General features: G+C 48.4%; 1 protein-coding gene across 1 annotated transcript; it reads right to left on the reverse strand.

Annotated features, from left to right (window-relative positions):
* Nucleotides 1–1,120: 1,120 nt before the first annotated feature.
* pear1 (platelet endothelial aggregation receptor 1) lies at nt 1,121–14,373 on the reverse strand. The gene is made up of 22 exons (XM_068755975.1): nt 14,267–14,373; nt 13,187–13,288; nt 12,997–13,097; nt 11,656–11,748; nt 8,569–8,815; nt 7,767–7,869; nt 7,258–7,394; nt 6,897–7,109; nt 6,635–6,809; nt 6,435–6,555; nt 6,189–6,352; nt 5,591–5,693; nt 5,237–5,389; nt 5,026–5,157; nt 4,803–4,934; nt 4,605–4,727; nt 4,272–4,490; nt 3,569–3,678; nt 3,317–3,443; nt 2,738–2,800; nt 2,390–2,584; nt 1,121–1,260 (listed from the first exon to the last, which is right to left on the reverse strand). The coding sequence occupies exons 1-22, from the start codon at nt 14,371–14,373 to the stop codon at nt 1,121–1,123; spliced, it is 3,060 nt and encodes a 1,019-aa protein (XP_068612076.1).
* Between the last annotated feature and the right edge of the window lie 7,258 nt (nt 14,374–21,631).

The raw sequence follows: 21,631 nt of genomic DNA on the forward strand, positions 1-21,631 counted from the left end.
AGTTTAAATGTTTTGGTGAGATGTCCAAGTAGACAAATAAAAAGCCAACAAAAGTCACATGGAATCACCTTTAGCCAGATTAAAATATTATTGTAGAGGGAGTTCTGTGTAAAATGTTCATGTGATGGTGCCTGAGTTGCATTGTGGGTAATGTAGGCACTAAGTTCAGACAAAGTATCTCAAACGCCAATACAACAATTAAATTGTGTATTTTCACATTTGTCCCTTGTGAATAGAACATTAAAGGACTAACAATAAGCTCATGCAGAACTGTCACTATTTTTTTTTATTTTTTATTTTTTAAATACCAAATAAATGTTCCTATGGGTCCCAGAACTGACATTCATCTGCTGCTTTGGTTTGGCTTTTAATTCATCTGTAGCTGATGTTTCTTAACAGCATCAAGTATTTGTGCTGATAGTGAACACACACAAACCCCTCATAAACATGATCATCTTAAAATACCATCGTTCTTATATGTGACACAGACACTAAAAATATGTTTATATATTTACAACGTTTTCATCTGACAGCAGCGATAAGAACAGCCACAGTTTGTTTGAACTAAAAGGAGCTCGTGAATTTGAGTGTCTAAATGAAAAATGCTGCTCTTTTTGGCCTTCAGGTAAACAAATATTTGATATATTCAGATCCAGATCATTTATAAATAAAATGTTTTAAACCACTGGCAGCCTTGTTTTTTTTTCTTAGCTGGCAGTAATTCGCTTCTTCCTTTGTTGAGGTTGGAATGCCCCCCCCCCCCCCCCATCATAAAGGCAAGGAATTGTAGCCAAATATGTTTTCGGTGCTTCGATGAGCTCAAACAAATAAAAGTTGCTTCTTTGATTCTTTGAACTGAAGGTTTGTGGCGCTTTTCCCCGCGGGAGGTGGCTGCAGCTGATCCCCGCTGGTGTCGCCTCAGTCCGGCCTTTCTCACCGCGGCCTCCCCCCCCCCTGGTCGGGATGACAGGTCCGTCACGGTGAAGCCTGTCCCATTTGTGCCCACCAGGGGGCGGTGCTGAGTCGTAAACGGAGCTTCCCCTCGCTGCTCTGTGGGTGGTCTGAGCTCAAAGTTTGCTCTTTCTTCAGGAGAGGAGACTTTTTGCTGCTCCTGTGAATGTCACTGAGGTGTCCTCCTGGGGGACGGAGGGCGGCGGACAGGCGGGAGGTCGTAGTGTCCCGGGATGTGGCTGTTCACGGGGAGGTCGTAGTGGCTCTGGGGGTCTTCGTGTGGAGCGTGACCCAGGGAGCTCTGACGCTCTGTTGGAATACACAGAAACGAGGAATGAGAACACTAAAAAGCTGCCTCAGCATTCTCTCGTGTGAATATGAGGAGGAACAGGCGATGGAGAACGGTGACTTTTCCTCTCCCCGTTAATCCAGACATTCTGCTTCATGTGAGGAAAAGCACCGATGTTTCCATGAATCTAAGAGTTTCCTAACCTAAAATGTCACTCGATCCTATTATCATATTGTGGTGTCGTGTTGATGTATTCCTGCTAATAAAACATAAAAAAAGACTGATAGGGGAACATTTATTCCTCCTGCTCCTTGACCTTTCCATGCCACGCCCCCCCCTCCCGCCCCCCGGAAGGCGACAGCTCAGACACTCAGACAGCATTTGACCAAAATGGATGGAAACGCATTGTGTTCATTGGCAAAGCACACAGAACTTCCCGGTGATTTCTCCATCAGGTGTTTTGTGGGTATGGATATTTTTGCTGAGGAGCACGCAGAGGGGCTTTAAATATTTCAGTGAAGGAAGTTTTTCACTCGGTTTCGATGTATTTTTTGTAAAAGAAAAATGGCGGAATTAACATCCCTGCAACGGTACAGGAGTCAGAAAGCGACGGAAATCTATGGACGCTGTTCCTGTCAACAAGCACGGTAAGAATTAATTCTTATTATTTTGTTCCCATTGTGCGGAAATGACTCCGTTTGTTCCGGATCAACGTGCAGCAGCTCGGGTACTTATACAGCCTATAAGTGTGATAGGCTGCAACTATTTCTGATTATATGACAATAGTTTACCGAAGAAAATGTTAATGAAACGTACTAAATATATCTTTATAGTTTACACTGTGGTCTAACGAGCAACAAATGCTGCAGAGTAATACAAACATCCCACCGATAAGATCGAGGCCAGGTGCTAATGATTAGCTAATTAGACAAAGGTTTTAGCTGTAAACACCAGAGGCAAAGAGGTGACGTGTCGCGTCATGATTGGTCTACTAAGTCATGTGGGCGTATTAGACGGAAAGGTCGATTCCACCTTAATGGTTCTTCTCCATGAGACTCCTTCTTTGTTTTGATTTTGATGGCATGATCAAACGACGGTTCAGCATTAAAGCGATCCATCCCATGGAAGACGTTCTTCTCGTGTCCTCACCTCTGCGTGAGGCGGCTGCGTTGAACAGCGGCGGGCTGATCTCGGTGTACGCCCGCTCTCTGGGCGCAGCCGCCTTCATCTCCATGTAGCTGCACTCCGGGGGGTAGAAGGGCAGGCCGGGCAGATCTTTGATGGTGGCGTAAGGATTCTCGCTGTTCAGAGAGCTGCTGCTCGCCGTCACGGTGTCCTTCAGCTCTGTCATGAGCGTGTGACAAAATAAATATGTTTTAAAGAGGTTATTTCTTCGTGTGCGTTGGTCCGGCTAATGTTGCTGCTATCGCGCAGCTCCACGTGGTACCGTTTTCCTTCTTAGCTCATGAAAAAGGTGAAAACGGCGTGCTAAACTACCTTTGTTGTAATATTTTCCGAGGCTGGCGCTGTAGCTGAAGCTCCGGTCGATTCCAAAGGCTCCTGTAAACAATAAAAACAAGACAAATCTGGCATCTGGATAGAAAAACTAATCACAAACAGATACGTTGCTTTGGAAACCTGCGAAATCAGCACCAGACGAGTAAAAAGCTGTCGAGGCAATTCCCCCCTTCCCTTTTTACGAAGTGAAATGTATTGTTTGTTTCTGCGCGTCTCTGGCCTGGATTTCTCTGACCTTATGTGGTTCTTTTACATCTGGACATCCAAACGCCTCAATCAGCGACGGCGTCTTTATATTAAAGCGAGCGATAATCTCACGCTGCTCATAAAGAGATGTCTTCTTGTTGATCAGATTAAGTCTGTCCTCTCCGGAAAGATTTACCCGATGACAGGAGAGTCATTGTCACTGAAGGTTTTAATCCAGGACGGCTTTTATTGGCTCTCAGAATAAGGACGTGGTTGTGTTGGATCAGCAGTAAATTGAGTTTTAACAGATTATTTTCATCCAGCTGTGGTCAGGACGTCGGGAGAACTGCTAAATGAGTCACCCAGACGGACCTGAGTCTTTGCGGGGCTCGTGGTGTTTCCAGTCCGCAGGTAGAGTCGCATTGCTTTCAACCCCGAACAGGCCCCGCCTCTCCCTCTCCGCGTTTTTCACGCTGCAGAACAGCTGGTTATTGGTGTTCTATGTGACAGACAGACAATATCATGTAAGTCAGAAATGTAAGTCCAGATGTGTTTATGCGCTGGACCAGCAGGGCTGCTGTTGACAGCCGCTCTGAGGGGACGATAACGGGGCCCTGACTTCACCTTGATGGTGCGCTCGCGGTTGTTGGGGAGGTGGGGGAGCGGAGGCCTGTTCTGGCTCAGCGTGTGGTAGCTGGGGTTGGAGTAGTAGTGATGGTAACTGTGGGGAACATCTGTGGGCCAAAACAAACACATGGAGTCACGTCTGCTGCAGTCGCATTACCTCAAGGCCAATGAAATGAGGAAAACACAGCGGAAGCGTCTTATTGAGAGAGGGGGGGGAAATAAGTCTAATTGGAATGTTTTGAAAAATGCACAGCGTCGCACCGAGAGAGCTAAATGCTAATATTCACTGCAATCTGAATTCAAACCATTTCCAGGCTTAAAGCGTGCTTAAAATCCGGGAATATTTACCTCCACCAAGGACGGTTTTTGACGGCGTTTATCTGTCTGTCTCTTAGCAACACAAACTCAAATAGTTAGACGGATCTCGATGAAATTTTCAGAAAATGTCGGGAATGTTACCAGGAACAAATTATTAAATGGATTGTCTAGTCCGGTTGCTGGACTAGACATGTTTGTCCTTGACTTTAGCAGCAATGCTAACATTCCGATGCGCTTCAAACTCTGATTTTTTTTTTGTTGCTGCTTCTGATTTCTGCAGAAACTTGATCGAACGCAAGCAATCGCGTTCTCCACCTTTTTGTAGAGGTTTAAAAATACCCTCATGAATAAAAGCACGTATTTAATCTCGTCTCTGCCGCACCTGGAACGGCGTATTCGGAGTTGACCGTGCGGCTGGCGGAGAAGGAGACGTTGGGCGTGTTGTTCTGCTTGTACTTCTGCCTGCGGCGGTAAAGCAGCAGCAGAGCCAGCAGCAGCACCACCAGGAGGACGAGCACGACGATGCCGCTGATGGCCCCCCAGGACTCCCTCTCGCCGGGAGGAAGAGGGACCATGACGCTCCCCGACTGCGCAGGCGAGCCTGTCAAGTGGAAAGAAAAGCGACTTCAATTCACATTTGGCCTCTGAGAATCTACCAGAGGCTCATTCAGCTACGACTTTTGAAGAAAAAGCCGGTGATGATGAAAATAGTCACCTTGCTTACAGTCGTCGCTGCCACTTTCACACGTGCAGTCTCCGGTGAGTCGGTCACAGATGAGGTCGGAGGGGCAGGAGCAGGTCTGGGTGCAGAACGGTCCGAAGCGTCCCGGACTGCAGGCTGGAAAACGGATCAATGCGTCACCAGCCTTCAGTTACCGCGCGTCACCTCAGCTATCGGGGGCGTTGGACTCACGCATGGAGCAGTCTGTCGCCGTCCAGCCAGGCAAGCATTCACAATGCCCGTCCCGGTGGTCGCAGGTGGAGTTGTTGGCGCAGTCGAGGCACACTTCAGAACACAGTTTGCCATAGTAGCCATGTGGGCAAACTGCAGAACAGACGATAGATAGATTAAAAGCGTGGAAATTGATCGTCGTTATGTCTGATTTGCTGATGGGTGTCTGATTATTGACGCCCACCTTGATCACAGTTGGCTCCGGTGTGTCCCGGCAGGCAGTCGCATTCTCCCGTCACGTGATGGCAGCGGTACGACTCCCCGCAGGACGGGCAGGGCATGCTGCACCGGTCGCCGTGCACACCAGCACGGCATTCTGGGAGACGAGAGATTAAATGTGAGCCCGACGCTGGCGGAGTACATCCAGCTTTGCTGTGTCGCTGACGGGCGCTCACTGTTCTGGCAGGCGGCTCCCCAGTAGCCGGGGCGGCACACGCACGATCCGGACTCCCTCAGACACGTGTCGCTGTTGGGGCAGCGCTTGAAACAGGTCTGGTTACAGTGGCGGCCCCACAGGCCCTCCGAGCACGGCTCGCTGCAGCGGGAGCCTGGAACGGGGCGAGGAGACGTTCTGATGAAACTGATGCACCGACCGAAGCATTGATCCGATAGTCGCCGTTCACTTCACGGCCGTATCCACGGAGTCTTTTCCGACTCCGGCTCGCCGCGTTTTCCAACCGTCATGAGGAATGAGCGGAAGCCGCCCGAGCCAAGCCGGGCGGCGCCATAAGGAGGGCATCGTCACTTACCCCACCAGCCTGGCAGACAGTGGCACTCCCCGGTGGTCGCCTGGCAGCCGTCGGCATGGATACAATCGCACCTCTTCAGGCAGCCTGGCCCAAACGTGCCCATCTGCACACGTGAACAAATGCCAACAGGCGAAAAGAACTGTCAGGGGAATCGGGTCGGCTCAGCCAGAGTCCCGAAAAAAAATACTACACTGACAATGTGTTGCTGTATGGACGGCCTGGTGGGTTGGCACGGCAACGGTAGGAAGGGCACGCAATCAAAAATACAGATTAAAGGATGCAGGCGGGGGACGTAAGGGATGAAGAGATGAGCCGCCAATCCTGGCTGACTTGCTCTGGATCAATAGCAGCCGTTTGATTTGTCTATTGAACTCATCAGAGATAAAGTTCATCCGTCTGCTCGGCTTAGCGGAAACATGTCCAGCAGTTTCCTCATCTTCTCCCGTTTGTATTTACAAGGAGGTTTCAAACGACGTCAGTTCCTGTTTCTGCAGAAATGGTTCCGATCTTTAAGTAAAAACCTCAACTCTTATAATTTGTACTTTGGATTTTGTTTCCTTTCATAAACGGAACTTTTATTTGAGTCAGATTGTTTTACCGGACACTGTTGGTCGCAGCGGGGCCCCCGCCAGCCGGCGGTGCAGGTGCAGGATCCATCTGCAGGATTACATTTTGCCCCGTTGGTGCACTGGCAGGTGCCGTTGCACCCGGGCCCCCAGGTTCCCTCAGAGCAGGGGACGGAGCAGTCCGGCCCCCGCCAGCCTGCGCGCACACGAAGCCTCATCAGGCATGTTTATTCTCGACATAGTGGGCAGACCGTTCTCTCAGCGGTCGACATGTTTACCCTCTTTGCAGAAGCAAGTGCCGTCGATGGGCGAGCAGTCGACGAACTTATCGCAGGAGCACCCCAGGGAGCAGTTCCTGCCGTGGGTGCCGCTTTTACACGGACTCTCGCAGTGAACCCCCTGAAGTTATCAATAAAATCATCGGTAAACACACACGAAGAGTCACGCTCTGAGCTCGCTGTGAACGGGGCGCACTGACCGTGAACCCCGGGGCGCACTGGCACCGTCCGGTAGCGCCGTCGCACACCCCCCCGTTCACACACAGACACGGCTCCAGGCAACCGTGGCCGTAGAAACCGCGAGCGCAGGTCTCGTTGCAGAACAGCCCCGCCCATCCAGGTTGGCAGGTGCATTCTCCTTTCATTGGGTGACAGCTGGCCAATGACGGCAGAGATGCATAATGATGACGTCACAACCACAATCCACAAACTCAACGACGAACCCTTTTCTGCTCGACTCACCTGAGGGTGTGTTTGTCCTGGCAGAGGCAGGTGCGTTCGCAGTGCATGCCGTACTTTCCGGGCGCACACATCCGGTCCCTGCAGCGCGGGCCGCTGAAGCCCGGCTCGCACAGGCAGCCGCCGTCGATGTTGTAGCATCGCGCACCGTTAGCGCAGTCGCACGCACCTTTGCAGTCCTGGCCGTAAGAGCCCGCAGCACACTCCTCGTTACACCTGAGGACAACGGCAGACGCACGCAGGGAAGACGGGAGGCAAAAGTCACAAGTCTGTCGTGCACGAAACACAGCCGAAATCTAAACGGTTAGCCGGCGGCGCCGATGTCGGCCAAGGCTGCTTCAGGCTGATTCTGGCATGCACACACCTGGTACCAGTGAAGCCTTTAGTGCACGCACACTGGCCGCTTTCAGGGTCACACTTGCCCCTGTTATGGCAGACGCACTCCTCTGCACAGTTTGGTCCAAACCGGCCTTCTGGACATCGCTCTGTGCAAACGGCACCCTGGAAAAATAATAGGCAAGATGCAGCAAAGCGACAATAGAAAGTCAAAGCAGCTTTAGTGTCAAACTGACGTAGCGAATCCGAAAATAATCACGATCACTATTTTGTCTCGCCACTTCCAAAAAGCAAAAGACAGCTTATGATGGATTTCTTTTTTCCCCCTGTTCATGGAAAACCATCTGCATCTCTCTGGAGATGACAGGCTGCCTTCAAAATGTCTTAACAGATAAGTCGGCGTTGCAAAAACGAGGCCGGCCATCCAAAGGTCGGAGCCAGCTGGAGCGGGAAAACCAGAGCTAAATCAAATCTGTCAACATCCGCGGATAACGTGAAGCTTAGCGTCGGAAAAAATAGTAAGCTTTGAAAACATACCGTCCATCCAGGGGGGCAAGCGCAGATTCCTTTGCCCCTACATATGCCGCCATTCTGGCAGGGGCATCGCGCTTGGCACTTCCTGGGACACACCTTCTCACAGCTGGGGGGGGAGAGAGGGAGGGAGAGGGAGAGAGGGGTGAGTCGTGGCTCGTCCACGGTAAATGTGGACAGAACAAAATCCAACAATCAACAGAGGTGTCGAGTAACTAAATATATTTACTGGAGTATTGTTTTTAGCTATGATTTTATTTGCCCTTCTGTGCTCCTAAATAGTCCTCCAGTAAAATTCTGATTCAAATATTTCACTTTTTATTTTTATATCGCTCAGAATTCATTTGTTGTTTGTAGCTACGCTACTAGCATCTCGCTAGTATTGATCACTGGATCACAAAGATAACGTGTTTTTGTGATAACATGTCCTCGAATATCGGCTCGATTGTGATGTTTGGTCCAGAATTCTAATTAACTCAATTGTAAATTGATATTTTAATTTGCCCATACTCGTTTTACTTCGATTAACCAGACGGGACCAAACAAAAGGGGCGGAGTCAGGGAGGACTGATTGATCTACTGCAACTCAGATATTTATTAATCACATAAAAGCCAAACACTAATGCATATTTTACTGATTATTTTTATGAAAACTTTAACCTGAACATAAACTTGTTTATTTTTAAACGTTTGTTTTTTGCTCCGAACTGCTTTTTGAGGGACAAATAAAGTCAGATGACAGATAAATCGCGTTTTCCTACAGGGCTCCTACGTAATCTTTTTTTATTTTTTAATTTAATGCACTTACAAAGTCCCGGTGAAGCCTTCTCGACATAAACACTCTCCGGTGGCTTGATCACAGGACCCTCCGGTCCCACACTTGCACCGCTGCAGGCAGCCCTTCCCGAAGGTCCCGGCTGGACATGCGTCCTCGCAGTGGCGTCCTATGAACCCCGGGGGACACTGGCACGCGCCTTTGACCGGATCGCAGAGAGCTGCATTGTCACACTTGCACTGCTGGCTGCAGCCCGGCCCCCAGTGTCTGTCGTCACAGGCTGAAAGGGAAAAGCAATGCTTATTTATGATGGAACTAAAACTTCGACTACTCCTCTGGACAATTAGTCTTTTTATTCTTAAACTTGCTTATCCTGTATTTGCTCCTTTATATAGAGCCCCTACTGCCATGGGCAGGAATGTTCTCCATTTAATTGGCCACATTTTCCAAAGGTTCGACCCAGTCGGTTTCTAGTAATGCTGCGGCGGCTCTAAACATCGAGTCGAATCCACTCTGCAGCGCTGGAACTGAAATACCCCCCCCTCCCCGAAGCGTGATAACTTGCATGCTGTAATCAGAATCATTTTGCGTTTGCTTTGTTTTTCCACAAACCCTTTTCCTCTCGTACAAACTCGGAGTGCACTTTACAGTAATGCATGATGTCATGAAAAACAAACAAATGTGATTAAATCTGGAGCGTTCACCAGCACAGAACGCATGGGCGGGGTGCTTGGATGACATGACTCTTCCTTACATTACCGTGGCTCTCCTCCCCATTAGCAGGGCTGGGTTGTGTTACCAACAAATAAGTAGGAGTTGCCAGGCAGATTTGCATGGAGCTCATAGGATGAAGGTGTTTTTGAATGTTCCGCTCCTTGGGGGGGGGGGGGGTTAGCACGCAGCAGAGACTCGCTGAAGGTTGGATTTCAGTTCATCGGGTCGTGCCACGAGAACCCAGATGGGTCAAGGGGCGAGGCCTTCTTATGTCTGATCAATAACTTTGACTGTCTTTAAAGGCGATGATGTAATTCCTTCTGTCGAGCTAAAGACCAATTCCAGCAGTTTCACTCTGGCCTGCGTGAATCTGCAGTCGATGTACCGAATGAACCGAGGCCAGGGCTGCATGCCCCCCCCCCCGCAGAACATCCACAGCTTTGAAAAAAATACAAGGGCTGCTCTGATGATAATTACAGAGGGTAGAGCAGAGCCAAATTTGGCCTGCCTTTGAGCTGCAGTGTTTATTGCACTAACTTGGCGTGGGACCCCTGCCTCATAACTTCGCTCGTCCCGTGTGGGCATTAGAGAGAGGGGTCCCGCCGGAGCGTGTCACGTTGAGTAACGAGAAACTCGGCTGGAGCAGCGATTATGTTTACACGGACGTTTTCCAGGTCGGCAAGAGACATTTACTTAAAGGTAGATCCAGACGGGAGGTGGATGGAGTGGGGGGGGGAGGGGTCACCGGGTTAACGCCGCCCTCTGACAAACACGGCAAACTTCCTGTTTGTTTGTTTATCCACAAACAAACATCATCGAGAGCGAGGTTTTCGCTGCTGCTTTCGGCCGGTTGCAACGAATGCAATTAAGATAAAACGAAACAAACCCGTGGGAAGATTTCTGAACAATCTCCGGAAGGAGTTTTTATAAAAGCGTCTCCGAGAGCCGAATCCACCTGTTTGTAGTGAAGATGAATTCATAAATATTTCAACGTTTCTGTGCAATGCTGTAGAAAAGAAAAGTGACGGGCAGAAGTTTGAACGAGTGGCTAAAGACGGAGGATCAAACAGGACTCGGGGTCGAAGCTGCTGAGATGCATCATCAGTCGGACAACGTGAAACCGGGTGGCAGGATTAACGACTTTTTAACTTCCTTGAACTAACATCTCTGAAGCGGGGATGCGTGATCGCTCGTAATTCGCTGCGTCTCCATGCAGAGTATCGTTTCCATTACATCTGCAGCGCTACAACCCGGTGTGAGTAATGCTGCATGCAGACCCTCCGTCTGGCACGCACTTCAGAGCTGGCATCGCCTGACTGTCCTCGCTGCGGAATGCACTCCGATATGGTGGGAAAATTCTTCCTTTCCCCCTGAGAGATTTCCCAGCGGCGATTTGGGTTTTGCTCTGCATCCCAAGTCCACATAATCTCCTAAACATCTCGCTGACCCTCGCCGCTGCCTCTTGATTAAAGATCCCTGCTATTAAATCTCTTTTTAAATGGAATTTGCATAAACACTTCCCCGATATTCCTGTTTTTCCTTCTCTTCCATCCTTGCCCTGGGGTTTTCAGTAGATTTATCATTATTTTTCTTTTTTTTTTTTACTCTGTATATTCATGGTCAAACAGTCCTAAAAGGGTTCAGGATGAAAACCTCTCCTCTTTCTCCATAGTTGGGTCGCTGTGCACACAGACATCCAGGAAATATGAGGTTCGTTCTGCCAAAAACGACTCAGATGTAGCACAACTCCAATGCAGGAGGAGGAGGAGTGGAAGGAGAAAAAGCAGCTGAGTGAAGGGATGAAGGGGAGGGGGGCGTAATGAGAGAACTTGGCCTTGCAGGAGAAACGGAGCGGGGTAACTTTTTCCATTTCCCCTTCCCATCAGCCCTCTGTCAAGACATCAAGCGCTGCCCGTTGAAGCGGCGTCTCTCCCCCTGCAGCAGTGAAAGGAAACCTGGAGCGGAGCTGCTGTGTACTATTGACCCAGCTGAAAGGGGCGGGGGTGGTGGAAAACTGCACCAAATGTGCTTCTGGTTTCGCGTCCCACGTCTCCTGGACGCTGGGATTTAAGATTTCAGAGGAGACGAAGAGGCGAAGTTGCTTTGAATAACTCTTACGTAACCATTTCTGCTGACTTCAGGTTGGTAAAGAGGTCAAAACGAGTAAAAGGAGAAAGATGAGGCTCTGTTTTGTTTTCTATTTTGCCATTACGAGGCTTTTTGTTCTCCTTTATAAGTTACAGGAACTGATAAATAGCCGAGTGAGCCCCGGGGCTGCAGCATCTCGCTCTGACTCGCTGCATTCTGGAGAGGCCTTCTGTGACAGTCGGTCGCTCTGCAGCCATCTGTAGGCTTAGATTTGTTTTCATGCAGCTGGAGAAATGAGGAGAAACGTGTGATTCATACCGCTGGAACAGTCCTCGCCTCGCCAGCCTCCCTCGCACTGGCAGCGGTCCGGGGCGACACATCGACCGTGGACACACTCCTTCGTGCAGCGAGCTGTTGGTGGGAAACACACTTCGTAACAGCCCCGGCTTTGTGAAGAACAGGCAGCTGAATTATTATTCTGTTCATGAAGCTGCAGCCGGGCACAGGTCAGCCTGTTGAGGTTGTAATTAGTAAGAGAAGCGTAAATAAGACTTTATTTATAAGACCCCCCCCCCCCCCGCCGATCCAAACAGAATCACTCCCTTTTTTTTTTGTCTAAACGGAGCTTGAGATTCTCGTCCCGCCTCCGTAGAATCGCATGAGTTTACACCCGGATTTCAGATCAGAGAGAAGTTTTACAACCGGATACTTAAGAAATAGAAAAATCAATGAGAGTAATTCAGAGAAGATGAATGCTGAGAAGTGTCGGACATCAAAAACAGAATAACTCCCACCCCGAGGGAGACAAAGGACATTTCACTCCGCTGATTGATGTTATAAGGCTGTTTATAAATTGAATTAAAAGTGCATTCTAACCCTTCTAAATGCATTCCAGCCATCATAAACAGCAGCCAACAAACAGCTGTGACCAGCCATTCGACTGCTAGCGCCAATGTCACAGAGCCCCCTGGAAGCTTTGTCCACTTTCCAGCATCATAAATGTTCTGATCTGTGATGATCTCAGGCTTCGTTACACAAGAGAAATGTTTCCTAACCGCTTTGCCTCGCAGGGAAATGTGCTGCAGTAAAAAAAAAAAATCACTTCTGGAGTTTCCTCCAGACGAAGGTGCGCCGGAGATCTGGCAGGCGGCATCAAATGGAGGAGGAGAGTATAATTAAATTTAATTACGCCCATTTTAAAACACAACATTGTGCAGATTGCAGCCTTCGAGAGAGTCGCAGGTGACGCATTGAAGGGGAGATACCTCAATTATAAAACAAAACAAAAAAACAAGTGATGGCTTTCGTGTGACAGACTGTGAAATGAAATGCAAATTATCTCAAACATTTTACACCAAAATGCTAAATTTTCTGAGCACCAAGCGGCGAACGTTTGTTTATTACCACCGTCAGATCAGCCAGCAATGCACAAGGATGTTTGGAGAATGGCTCCGACCAACGGGAGGGTATGGGTTCGCGTTATTTATACACGTCACCGCTGACTGTCAGCGGCGTGGTAGCTGCACCAGATTTAGAGTTTTCAGATGATGACAATGAATCTGTTTATTTGGCCTGCTACACTCTTTTATTTTGAAATTCCACAACATACACTTGAATTGGTTTTAAATAATCAGATTAAACAGTTGACGCTTCACTTACGGACACATTTGTCTCTGCTCTCGTAGTACCCCGGGCAGCACTGGTACCTCTTGCGGTAGTCGGTCTTCACCGCCTGCCTGTAGGCCGTCTTGTAGGTGATCCTGAAAGAGCAACACGGGACATTTTGACCCGCCGCCGGCAGGAACAGGAAGTCAGGCCGACAGGAAACGAGTCCTTAGGCTGACGCTACCTGTGGCGCGTGCATCTGTAGGAGGTCCGGGGATCCGAGCAGGGCTCCTCGGTCACATGGTCGTAAGGATGCGAGTAGGATTCCTTCACTGAGGTGGTGAAGCTGAAAGGCAGGACACGCGCGTCTCAAAATGGCCGCCGGTCCAAACCTTTGTTCTACAGAACTTTTGTTTCCTTCCACTGCGATGGGAACAATTTTACAAACATTCTCCACATACTTGTAAAGCCATTGGCTGCCGTGTGCTACAGTCAATGTGTTGCTGTGGTTACGCCCTCCATCAGGGCTATTGGGCCAGTCTCTGCTGGTTGAGCTGAAATGTGTAGCCTACTAGCATGCCAGTTTGGGAATGTTGCCACGGACTTCGGGTTTTAAAGAGAGCTTTATCTGGTGGGAGACGGCCTTAATCGGCTCCGGAATCCATCGAGAAAGGGCTCCTTGTAATAAATGTTCAGTTATACGAAGTCCAGGACTCCAGGTCGATCATTTCTTTGACGCGTATGATAGACGACTGAATATATTTGGGTTCTGAAAATGAAAATGTAGCTTTCTTTAATTAACGCAACTTGAGTTACAGTCATGTTTTAAATAAAGCGACGTCAAATTGAGACAATGATCGGGGAAGGAATTAATAATGACATCATTATTAGTTGCAGCCGTGAACGAGTCCTAATGATTCCCCGGACGTCCCTCGGATGTCATCGTGAGGATCATAAACCGGATTTAGAGGCAATTATCTGTAGGAATTTCATAAAACTCCAAAGACTAATTCATGTCTGTTACAGGATGAAACTCCATGATCTGTTTTCCCAGATTGCACCGCCATAGCATCACAATTAAAGCCTGTCCGGTGCTAAACATATAGGAACATATAGAGCCTAACAGCAACCCAAGAACTTTAATTTTCCTTTAACAACATTATAAATAATTCAATATAAAAACATCTAGTCATGTTTTTGAGGTTTATTCTGTTATTTATGTGACAAATGGATGTCACAAAGTAAACTGTCGTCTCCATGTAAGCGTGAGAAAACGTTTCATTGGTGACATTCAGTGCGTTTGCCGCGGCCCGCCGGGCCTCACCTCTCCCACAGGCTGCAAACGTTGGGGTCTCGCGGGTTCAGAGAAACGCTCAGACCAATCAGGAAGCTCAACAGCGGCAGGATGGCGGAGTTCTGGAGAGACGGCATGGTCCTGAGGGGACAAACGGAGCAATGCTTTCATTTCAGCCACTCAAAATATGATTTTCGTTGTAAAGGGAGAAAAATATAAACATTTGGACGATGAATAGATGTCTGGTTCTGCAACAATTAGATGAGTCTGCCTTTATCATTGCTTTTTAATCACTGAAAACGATTAAACGGCACTGTGTGTACTGCAATTTCCGAAACAGAACAAAAGTAATCTAATTTTGAATCGGTTCCTTCCCGCTGTAGAACTCTGAGGCGCACACGATGGAAAATGTTGCAAACAAAGATGGAAATAGAACCCCCAAAAAAAGTTCCATCCCTGCTCTCAAAAGATTTACATTAATTGTTTAGTTTACTATTTAGTATTTACTACAATGGACATTTCGCTGCGTGGCAATTGGAAAGATTCATTGAAAACTGCCTATAAATTGCGGTTGAGATTTATCCTCCGACTGTAAAAAGAGTTCATTAAACGCTCGGCGGAGGTGAGGCGAAGTGCCAGACGTGAAAGCGCGACGCCGTCTGCTCCCTGGCGAGCTCAACGCCGCCTCAACGGGGTACGTAAAACACGGACACGAGGAGACGACCTGGCAGCAGGGAGCACGGACGGGACACGGCGTCCGAGGGGAGGGTAGCAGAAACTTCACCCTGACCCCTATCAATCAGGGCAGCGCACTCCTCTTCTGTCCGCTGCCATCTGGAATCCATCACGGCGTCAACCCAAGAGAGCGCCTCGGAGAAGGAGACCCCGTTGGGCTCTCAGGGCGCAAGCGGGAGGCTATTTCCCCCCTAAAAAAATATCCCCTTAGACACGAACAGAACTTCAGCGGAACGCTGGCTTGGGCCGTTCGGTTCTAAACTCCCCTCGCCCCCCACGCACATATTTACATTTGAAGTCACTGCGCTCGGTACATTTCCTGGGGTGGGAAATAGATTTGCCGGTGGCTTAGTGAATAATAGATGCCGCTAATGCTGCCAGGATCAGTGGTTCAATTCCCGACAGAGCCACTTGATCCGCACTTTGCACTCCCGCTACAAAATGTGTTCTTCTGGGGTGTTCCGTAAAACGGAACGCCTCGGAGCACGAGTGTAGAAGTGGGCCACCGGAAATCAGAACCAATCAGAAGCACCTTGAACAGATGAGCATTTACATTAATGCCGTCCAGTGGCTGGTTATCCCTGCAGGAGGTTTGGCGAGTATAAACGCATTGATCCGCTGCTTCTGATCATCTGGGTCTTGATCCTCTCCTTCCCACCATCAGGATTCATTCAGGTTTTCGGAGCTAACGCCAACAAAATCTGTGGCACAAAAGATATAATTTTGTAAGAGCAGGCCATACGGATTGTATTGAGAGGAGTCATCGGCTTCGACCGCCGCTCTAGTGGACTGAGGGGGGGGGGGCGTATTTTTCAGTACCTTGTTTTCCTTTTAATTGCGCTTCATTAGCGAAAAGCTTCAAGCCGCATGGGAATTGTTAAATGCTGAGAAACTGAGTTTAATGAGACCGGCGGCGTTGTTGCTGTTGCATGTTTGGATTGCCTACAGCGGGACGGGGCCCAGATAGACGTCTGCTCGGGGGCCCAGATAGACGTCTGCTCGGAGCCCATGTAGACGTCTGCTCGGGGGCCCAGATAGACGTCTGCTCGGAGCCCATGTAGACGTCTGCTCGGGGGCCCAGATAGACGTCTGCTCGGAGCCCATGTAGACGTCTGCTCGGGGGCCCAGATAGACGTCTGCTCGGGGGCCCAGGTAGACGTCTGCTCGGGGGCCCAGGTAGACGTCTGCTCGGGGGCCCAGATAGACGTCTGCTCGGGGCCCAGATAGACGTCTGCTCGGGGCCCCAGATAGACGTCTGCTCGGGGGCCCAGATAGACGTCTGCTCGGGGGCCCAGATAGACGTCTGCTCGGGGGCCCAGATAGACGTCTGCTCGGGGGCCCAGATAGACGTCTGCTCCAGGCTCGTGCCTTAAGGTAGGGCAGGGACTAAAACTGAGTCTTTCATGAAACTTAACCACAGCGGTGGACAAATTGATTCTTCCTCTTCCCTCCTTCTCGCATAATAGCTTTCAACTCCACCACATTGAGACCCGAGCTATCACTACTTCCTTCGCGTCTCTTCCACACTGACGTTTCTCACACGGACGGGCCCCCGTCTGTGCAGCAGAGAAGACAAACCAGCGCGATGAACAGCTCTTCCATTAGTTCTTGATGTGTTTAGCTGACGGCTAAGTGGCTGTAATGCTCGTCCACAATCGCATCCAACGGTTAGGGGGGGGGAGACGACAGAAGACAAAGTTGTCTTGCTTCTTGCTTGTGATGACAAAAGCAGAAAATCTCATCAAGTGTTGAAAAACTTTCATGTGGCATTATAAACCAATAGAAAACACACACACACACACACACACACACACAGGCGTATGAACATAAACACACCCAAGTCTCCATACATGCACACGAGCGCTCCGACAGACGGATCATCTGTTTTCATGTTCCGGAGACACAACGCACACGTCAAATGAGTCCCATACGCTGCAACCAGTTCAGAGACAAAGTATTTTTAGCATCCGAGGACGTTTTGCTTCTTCACCGACTCGTGCTGTCGGATCCCACGGCAGCGGCCCACGCTCGCATACGTCTCACCGAGTGAGGAATGCGCTGACCCGTTTGGGGGCCGCTCGATGTGCTTTCCAGAACTGAAACAGGAGCTTCGGTGAAAGACAAAAAAAAAAAAGCCCAAATGAAAACACGTGCGCTGGATTTATTTTGATCCCGCAAGACACTCGCAGCCATGTCATTAACATATTTCTCCTCAATCACAATTCCATCAGGATGCAAACAACTCAAGAATCCTTTCTCGGTTCCATTTCAGTAAGAGCTGCGTTCATATTATAGTTTGACAGTCAGGACATTCAAAGGACTCGGGAAGCAGCTTCTGCAATTACATCACATCCTGCTAAAGTATCAGAAGTATTCGTCTTCTAATACTTCATTGCTAAGTTTTGCATTTTCTCCATCTGGTTATTCTCATGTTATAAATATTTTTCAGCACTCTGTCTTCCCCGTTTTTGTGCGCTCTCTCTCCCTCTATTTGTCTACCTGTCCTTGACTCTGTCTTTCTACCACAGTCTCTCTCAACCCAACCGGTCCAGACTGACGGCCGCCCACTATGAGCCTTAGGTTCTGTTCAAGGGTTCTTCCTGTTAAAGATACATTTTTTTCCTCGCCTCCGTCTCCAAAGTTCTCGTTCTTGTGGGACAAGTTGGGTTCTGTCTTTCCCTGCTACACCTGTAAAGTGCCTTGAGATGACTTTGTTATAATCTGGTGCTATAGAAATAAAATTAATTGAGTATATATTTTTTTGACCAATCAGAATGAATTGTTTTAAAGTGCTCTGGGTTAAAACACAACCTTTCATGTCCACTGTCTTCCTGCCTCCCATCATATTTCTTTCATTTTTCATTTTATCTTTATCTCTCTTTTGGAGAGATTGAGGCGTTTACTAGAACGGCGTGGCCAAAGTTGCACGTCGTTCAACAGCTCCGGATCAGCTTCTATAGGGGTGTGTAAGAAAATTGGCTCTTTAAGTGAAAGAAGGTCTGGAGATAAGAGAGAAGTTCCAAACGCTTGCCTCCATGACAGCTTCGGCCTTGGAAGGTTCAGGATGATTTGAAGCAGTACATGCGTGGAGGCAATTTCAGCCCATTAGCAGGAAGATGTCGGCGTCCACGCCAGCATTAACGGCTTTCACCCAAGTATACAGTCAGTATAATTTACAGTACGGCTCAAAAGCCTCCTTAAAGGTGCGCCGCCTCTTCAAGCTGTTTATTGCAAATGTTTTAAATAATCGTCTCTTTAGTTTTATCCTTTAAGAGAAGATAAAATATATCGGCTAAAGAGGCGGCATGAATAAAAGCCCCCTCCCCCGCACTTCGTTCTGAATTTGAAGTAAAGCACACTTCACCACTCAAATGTTTCTTCTCCATCTAACCTCAAATTTCTGTTTCTATTTATTTCTTTATGGTAGCAATTTTCAGTGAGGTTGAAAATATTAGTCACTTACAGGAATGGAAAGAGAGACAGAGAAAAAAAAGAGATATACGCAATAGCATATTGGTTGGGGTGTCAAAAGAGACAGAGAGACGGGCCCAGCCAAGTCCGAGTTCATTTTCATGTCAGGGTGTTCTGATGTCAGTAGAAACTACAGATCATGTCTTTAGTCCTTCTTCTCTTTAGCCTCCAGCATCTCCTTCCACAGCTGATAACATAAAAGGAAATATTCTATATTCTTTAAAAAATATATCTATATATTTGCAATAAAAATAAGTCATTGAAAGTCGAGTCTTCCCCTCCTGGGGTGCAACACGTGATCCTCTTAATAGAAACGAAAACTGGAACTATTGCCTTCAATTTTAAATTTAATGAAAAACATCAAAGGATTACATCTGGGAATATTCCCCCCCCCCCTTAAATAAAAGCAGGTGTTCTTGATAAAACTGCAGTTTAAAAACAATATTAATTTCCTGTGCTTTCAGCGCCTATGAAAACAAATGCAAAGAAAGTAATCAGAATACATTTTGAGGTATTGTAATCCCTCGGATTGATACAATTTTAATGAAGTAATTAGCGAGTGCAGTGGGAAAACTCCGCGTTTCAGAAGCCTCCCGACCGATCAGCGTCCATTTGAGGGATAAGCAGTGATTTCATCGACCACTGCTTCCCAACGGGAGAGATGAGGAGTGGCTCCACTCTATTATAATGACATTAAAAACAATGAGAGAGCAGAAATTAAAAATCATCGCTCTTGTATCAGAAGCTCCGGCCACACAACGAGGACTTTGGGCAAAGTAAAAGTCTCCTCAATTTTCAGCTCCTGGAGACGGATTCTTAACAAACAGTCATTTGCGGCCTTCTGAAAACCCTTTTAAGGGCCCTTCAATGGCAAATTAAGTGGTAAACGGAGCCCACTCTAAAATTGTGAGCATTATAAATTTCAAAAGCTCCGACAAAAGACAAAAGGAACGACGACTGAAGGATAAAAAATCTCCTGGAACGTTTCCTGGCAGCAGGGAGATCACGCCTCACACGATTAACGCATCGCTGTGAACCATTACACTCTCAGGTCGGCCGGTATAAACGCTGCACCGCTGCCTGGAGGAGACTAAAACGACTGGGATCATCACAAGGTGTGGAAAAAAAGAAAAGCGTCCAGAGGAGACAGAAGAGAACAGAAGCATCTTGAATTTACAGCTCGGCTCGTAGAACAACAAAGCTATAAAACGCCTCGAGGGTGGAATCTGGACAGAAAATTGAATAAATTAGTGACACACCGACCACAGCCCCCCCCCCCCCACTTCATCCCACCCTCACATTAAACTGGAGTTACTGTAAACAGGGTATAAAACCCATAATCCTTTGCATCTGGGTCCTCATCTTGGCACGCAGGACTGGCTTGGCTGCGAGACCGCAGTTAGGCTGGCACAGAATGCTGCTGCGTTCATGTCGAGTTGGCTGGTTTTGAGGGGGTGGGTTGGGGGGGGGGGATCAGAAAAACAATTACACGGCCACACCCAGAAATGCAATGAGAGGACTCCACACGTCCATCAATCGTGCCGCGTGATTAAGCAAACCCACGACCCCGACGCATTTCTGTCTGTTTACAGTAAAGGCCTCGTCATCCGCGCTGAAAGGTGTTCGTCAGCCGCTGAAGCTGAACCCCCACATTGGAAAAAGAAAAAGGCTTCTGACTGGAAAACTGTTTGCAAGTTTAAATATAGCAGACGATTCCCGGGGGGAGTTGCATGACAAAAGGATAACCGAGGGAGGGGGGGGGGCTCACGCAGGTTTTAGAAGTCTGAATTTCGGCGAGCGAAATTAGAAGGATTTGTTCCCTCGTTCTGCGTTTCAGACCGTTAAATCGTGTCTTTTAATTATACCAGCTGATCTGCCGTTGAGGTTTTACTCGTCATTTTGGAATAAACAACTTTGATTCCCCTCAACAAAGACTTTCCCCCCCACCCCCCGAAGGCTTTTAAGTAAAGCAGCAGATGCCCGGAGAAGCCCGCCAATCGCTCCTTGGTTTGGAGTCAAAGCTTTATTAATTCAGGGAACAAGCAATGGAAAAAGCAATGAAATAAAATCATGTCAACTCCGTGCCGTCGCTGCTGCAGCTCCAGGCCTGCTTTCAAACGGTAATCTCAGGTACTGCATCCTGTTTTTTTTACTTATAAAAACAGGATGCAGTATCTGAACCTCTTCCTGGTCCAGATGATTCAGGTTTATGCTCCAGATGGGACCGGTGACTGTGGGGGCTACAGATTAATCACATCAAAGAGCAGATCTGTCACCTCGGAGCAGCTGGTGGAAATAAAATGTCGGCCTTAAAGCCATCGCAGATAAAGTCAGGCGGTGCAAACGGACATGATGCCCAAACTAATGATGTCTTCATTTAACTTTTGATTCTAGAGAGCGTGTGTTTACAAGTGAGGTCACAGCCCCATCCAACATTGATGGGGAACAGAACCCATGGATAACAGTGGTCGGCGTGATAAGGTCACCATGGTAACCCCATTGTTTTGGACCACATGAGGACCAACATAAGGCTTGTGTATCGACAACTGGCGACCAATAGGAAGCACAACACAAACTAAGAAACGCACTCCAACAACACTGTCACCGATCCACAATCAGACAAAAACTCATCATGAGGTCGCCATGACGACTTGGTGACATATTGTGATTGGGGTTATCTTGACCAGGATGCCAGTTTAAGAACTTCATCAGCATCGTGATCATGGATCCGCCCACTAAAACACACAGAGCCGGACTTTAAGCTCTGCAGAACGACGCATCAGGAATAAAATAAAAACCTCGGGGATGCTGACGAGAGCACAAATAAATAAAGCCCCGCCCTCATCACTCGGAACATTTATTCCTTACAGATGTGTGTGTGTGATCGTACGTGTCTTTGAGGTTCTCGTCAGTCGGCGCTCGTCGCACTTCTCCCGACACGTTTGAGGCTCGTGCGTCCTCGTGCGCTCTCGTGCGCTCTCGTGCGCACACGCCCACAGCACAAGCCGCCGCCTGGTGCTCCACACTCCAGACCAAAACCACAGGCAGGATGGCTGCGGCTCCGATGGTCAGAGAAAGCTGAGGGGGGGTCCGCGAAGGCAAACGCCACGGCGCCGTCACAGACGCACCGGACGGCCCCTCCGGACAGGGGGTAAACACAAACGCACGCTTCCACACCTCGGATTGGAC

This window comes from Brachionichthys hirsutus, chromosome 3, assembly GCF_040956055.1.
Source record: "Brachionichthys hirsutus isolate HB-005 chromosome 3, CSIRO-AGI_Bhir_v1, whole genome shotgun sequence".
Taxonomy (NCBI): Eukaryota; Metazoa; Chordata; class Actinopteri; order Lophiiformes; family Brachionichthyidae; genus Brachionichthys; species Brachionichthys hirsutus.

What these genes read in the sequence shown, in the direction of transcription:
- pear1 (XM_068755975.1), bottom strand. Translation starts at nt 14,373, where the DNA reads ATGCCGTCTCTCCAGAACTCCGCCATCCTGCCGCTGTTGAGCTTCCTG. An exon ending in GGGAGCCGCCTGCCAGAACA is followed by an intron (nt 5,158 to 5,236) that starts GTGAGCGCCCGT and finishes CTCGTCTCCCAG; the next exon opens with AATGCCGTGCTGGTGTGCAC. An exon ending in CAGCGACGACTGTAAGCAAG is followed by an intron (nt 4,491 to 4,604) that starts GTGACTATTTTC and finishes TCCACTTGACAG; the next exon opens with GCTCGCCTGCGCAGTCGGGG.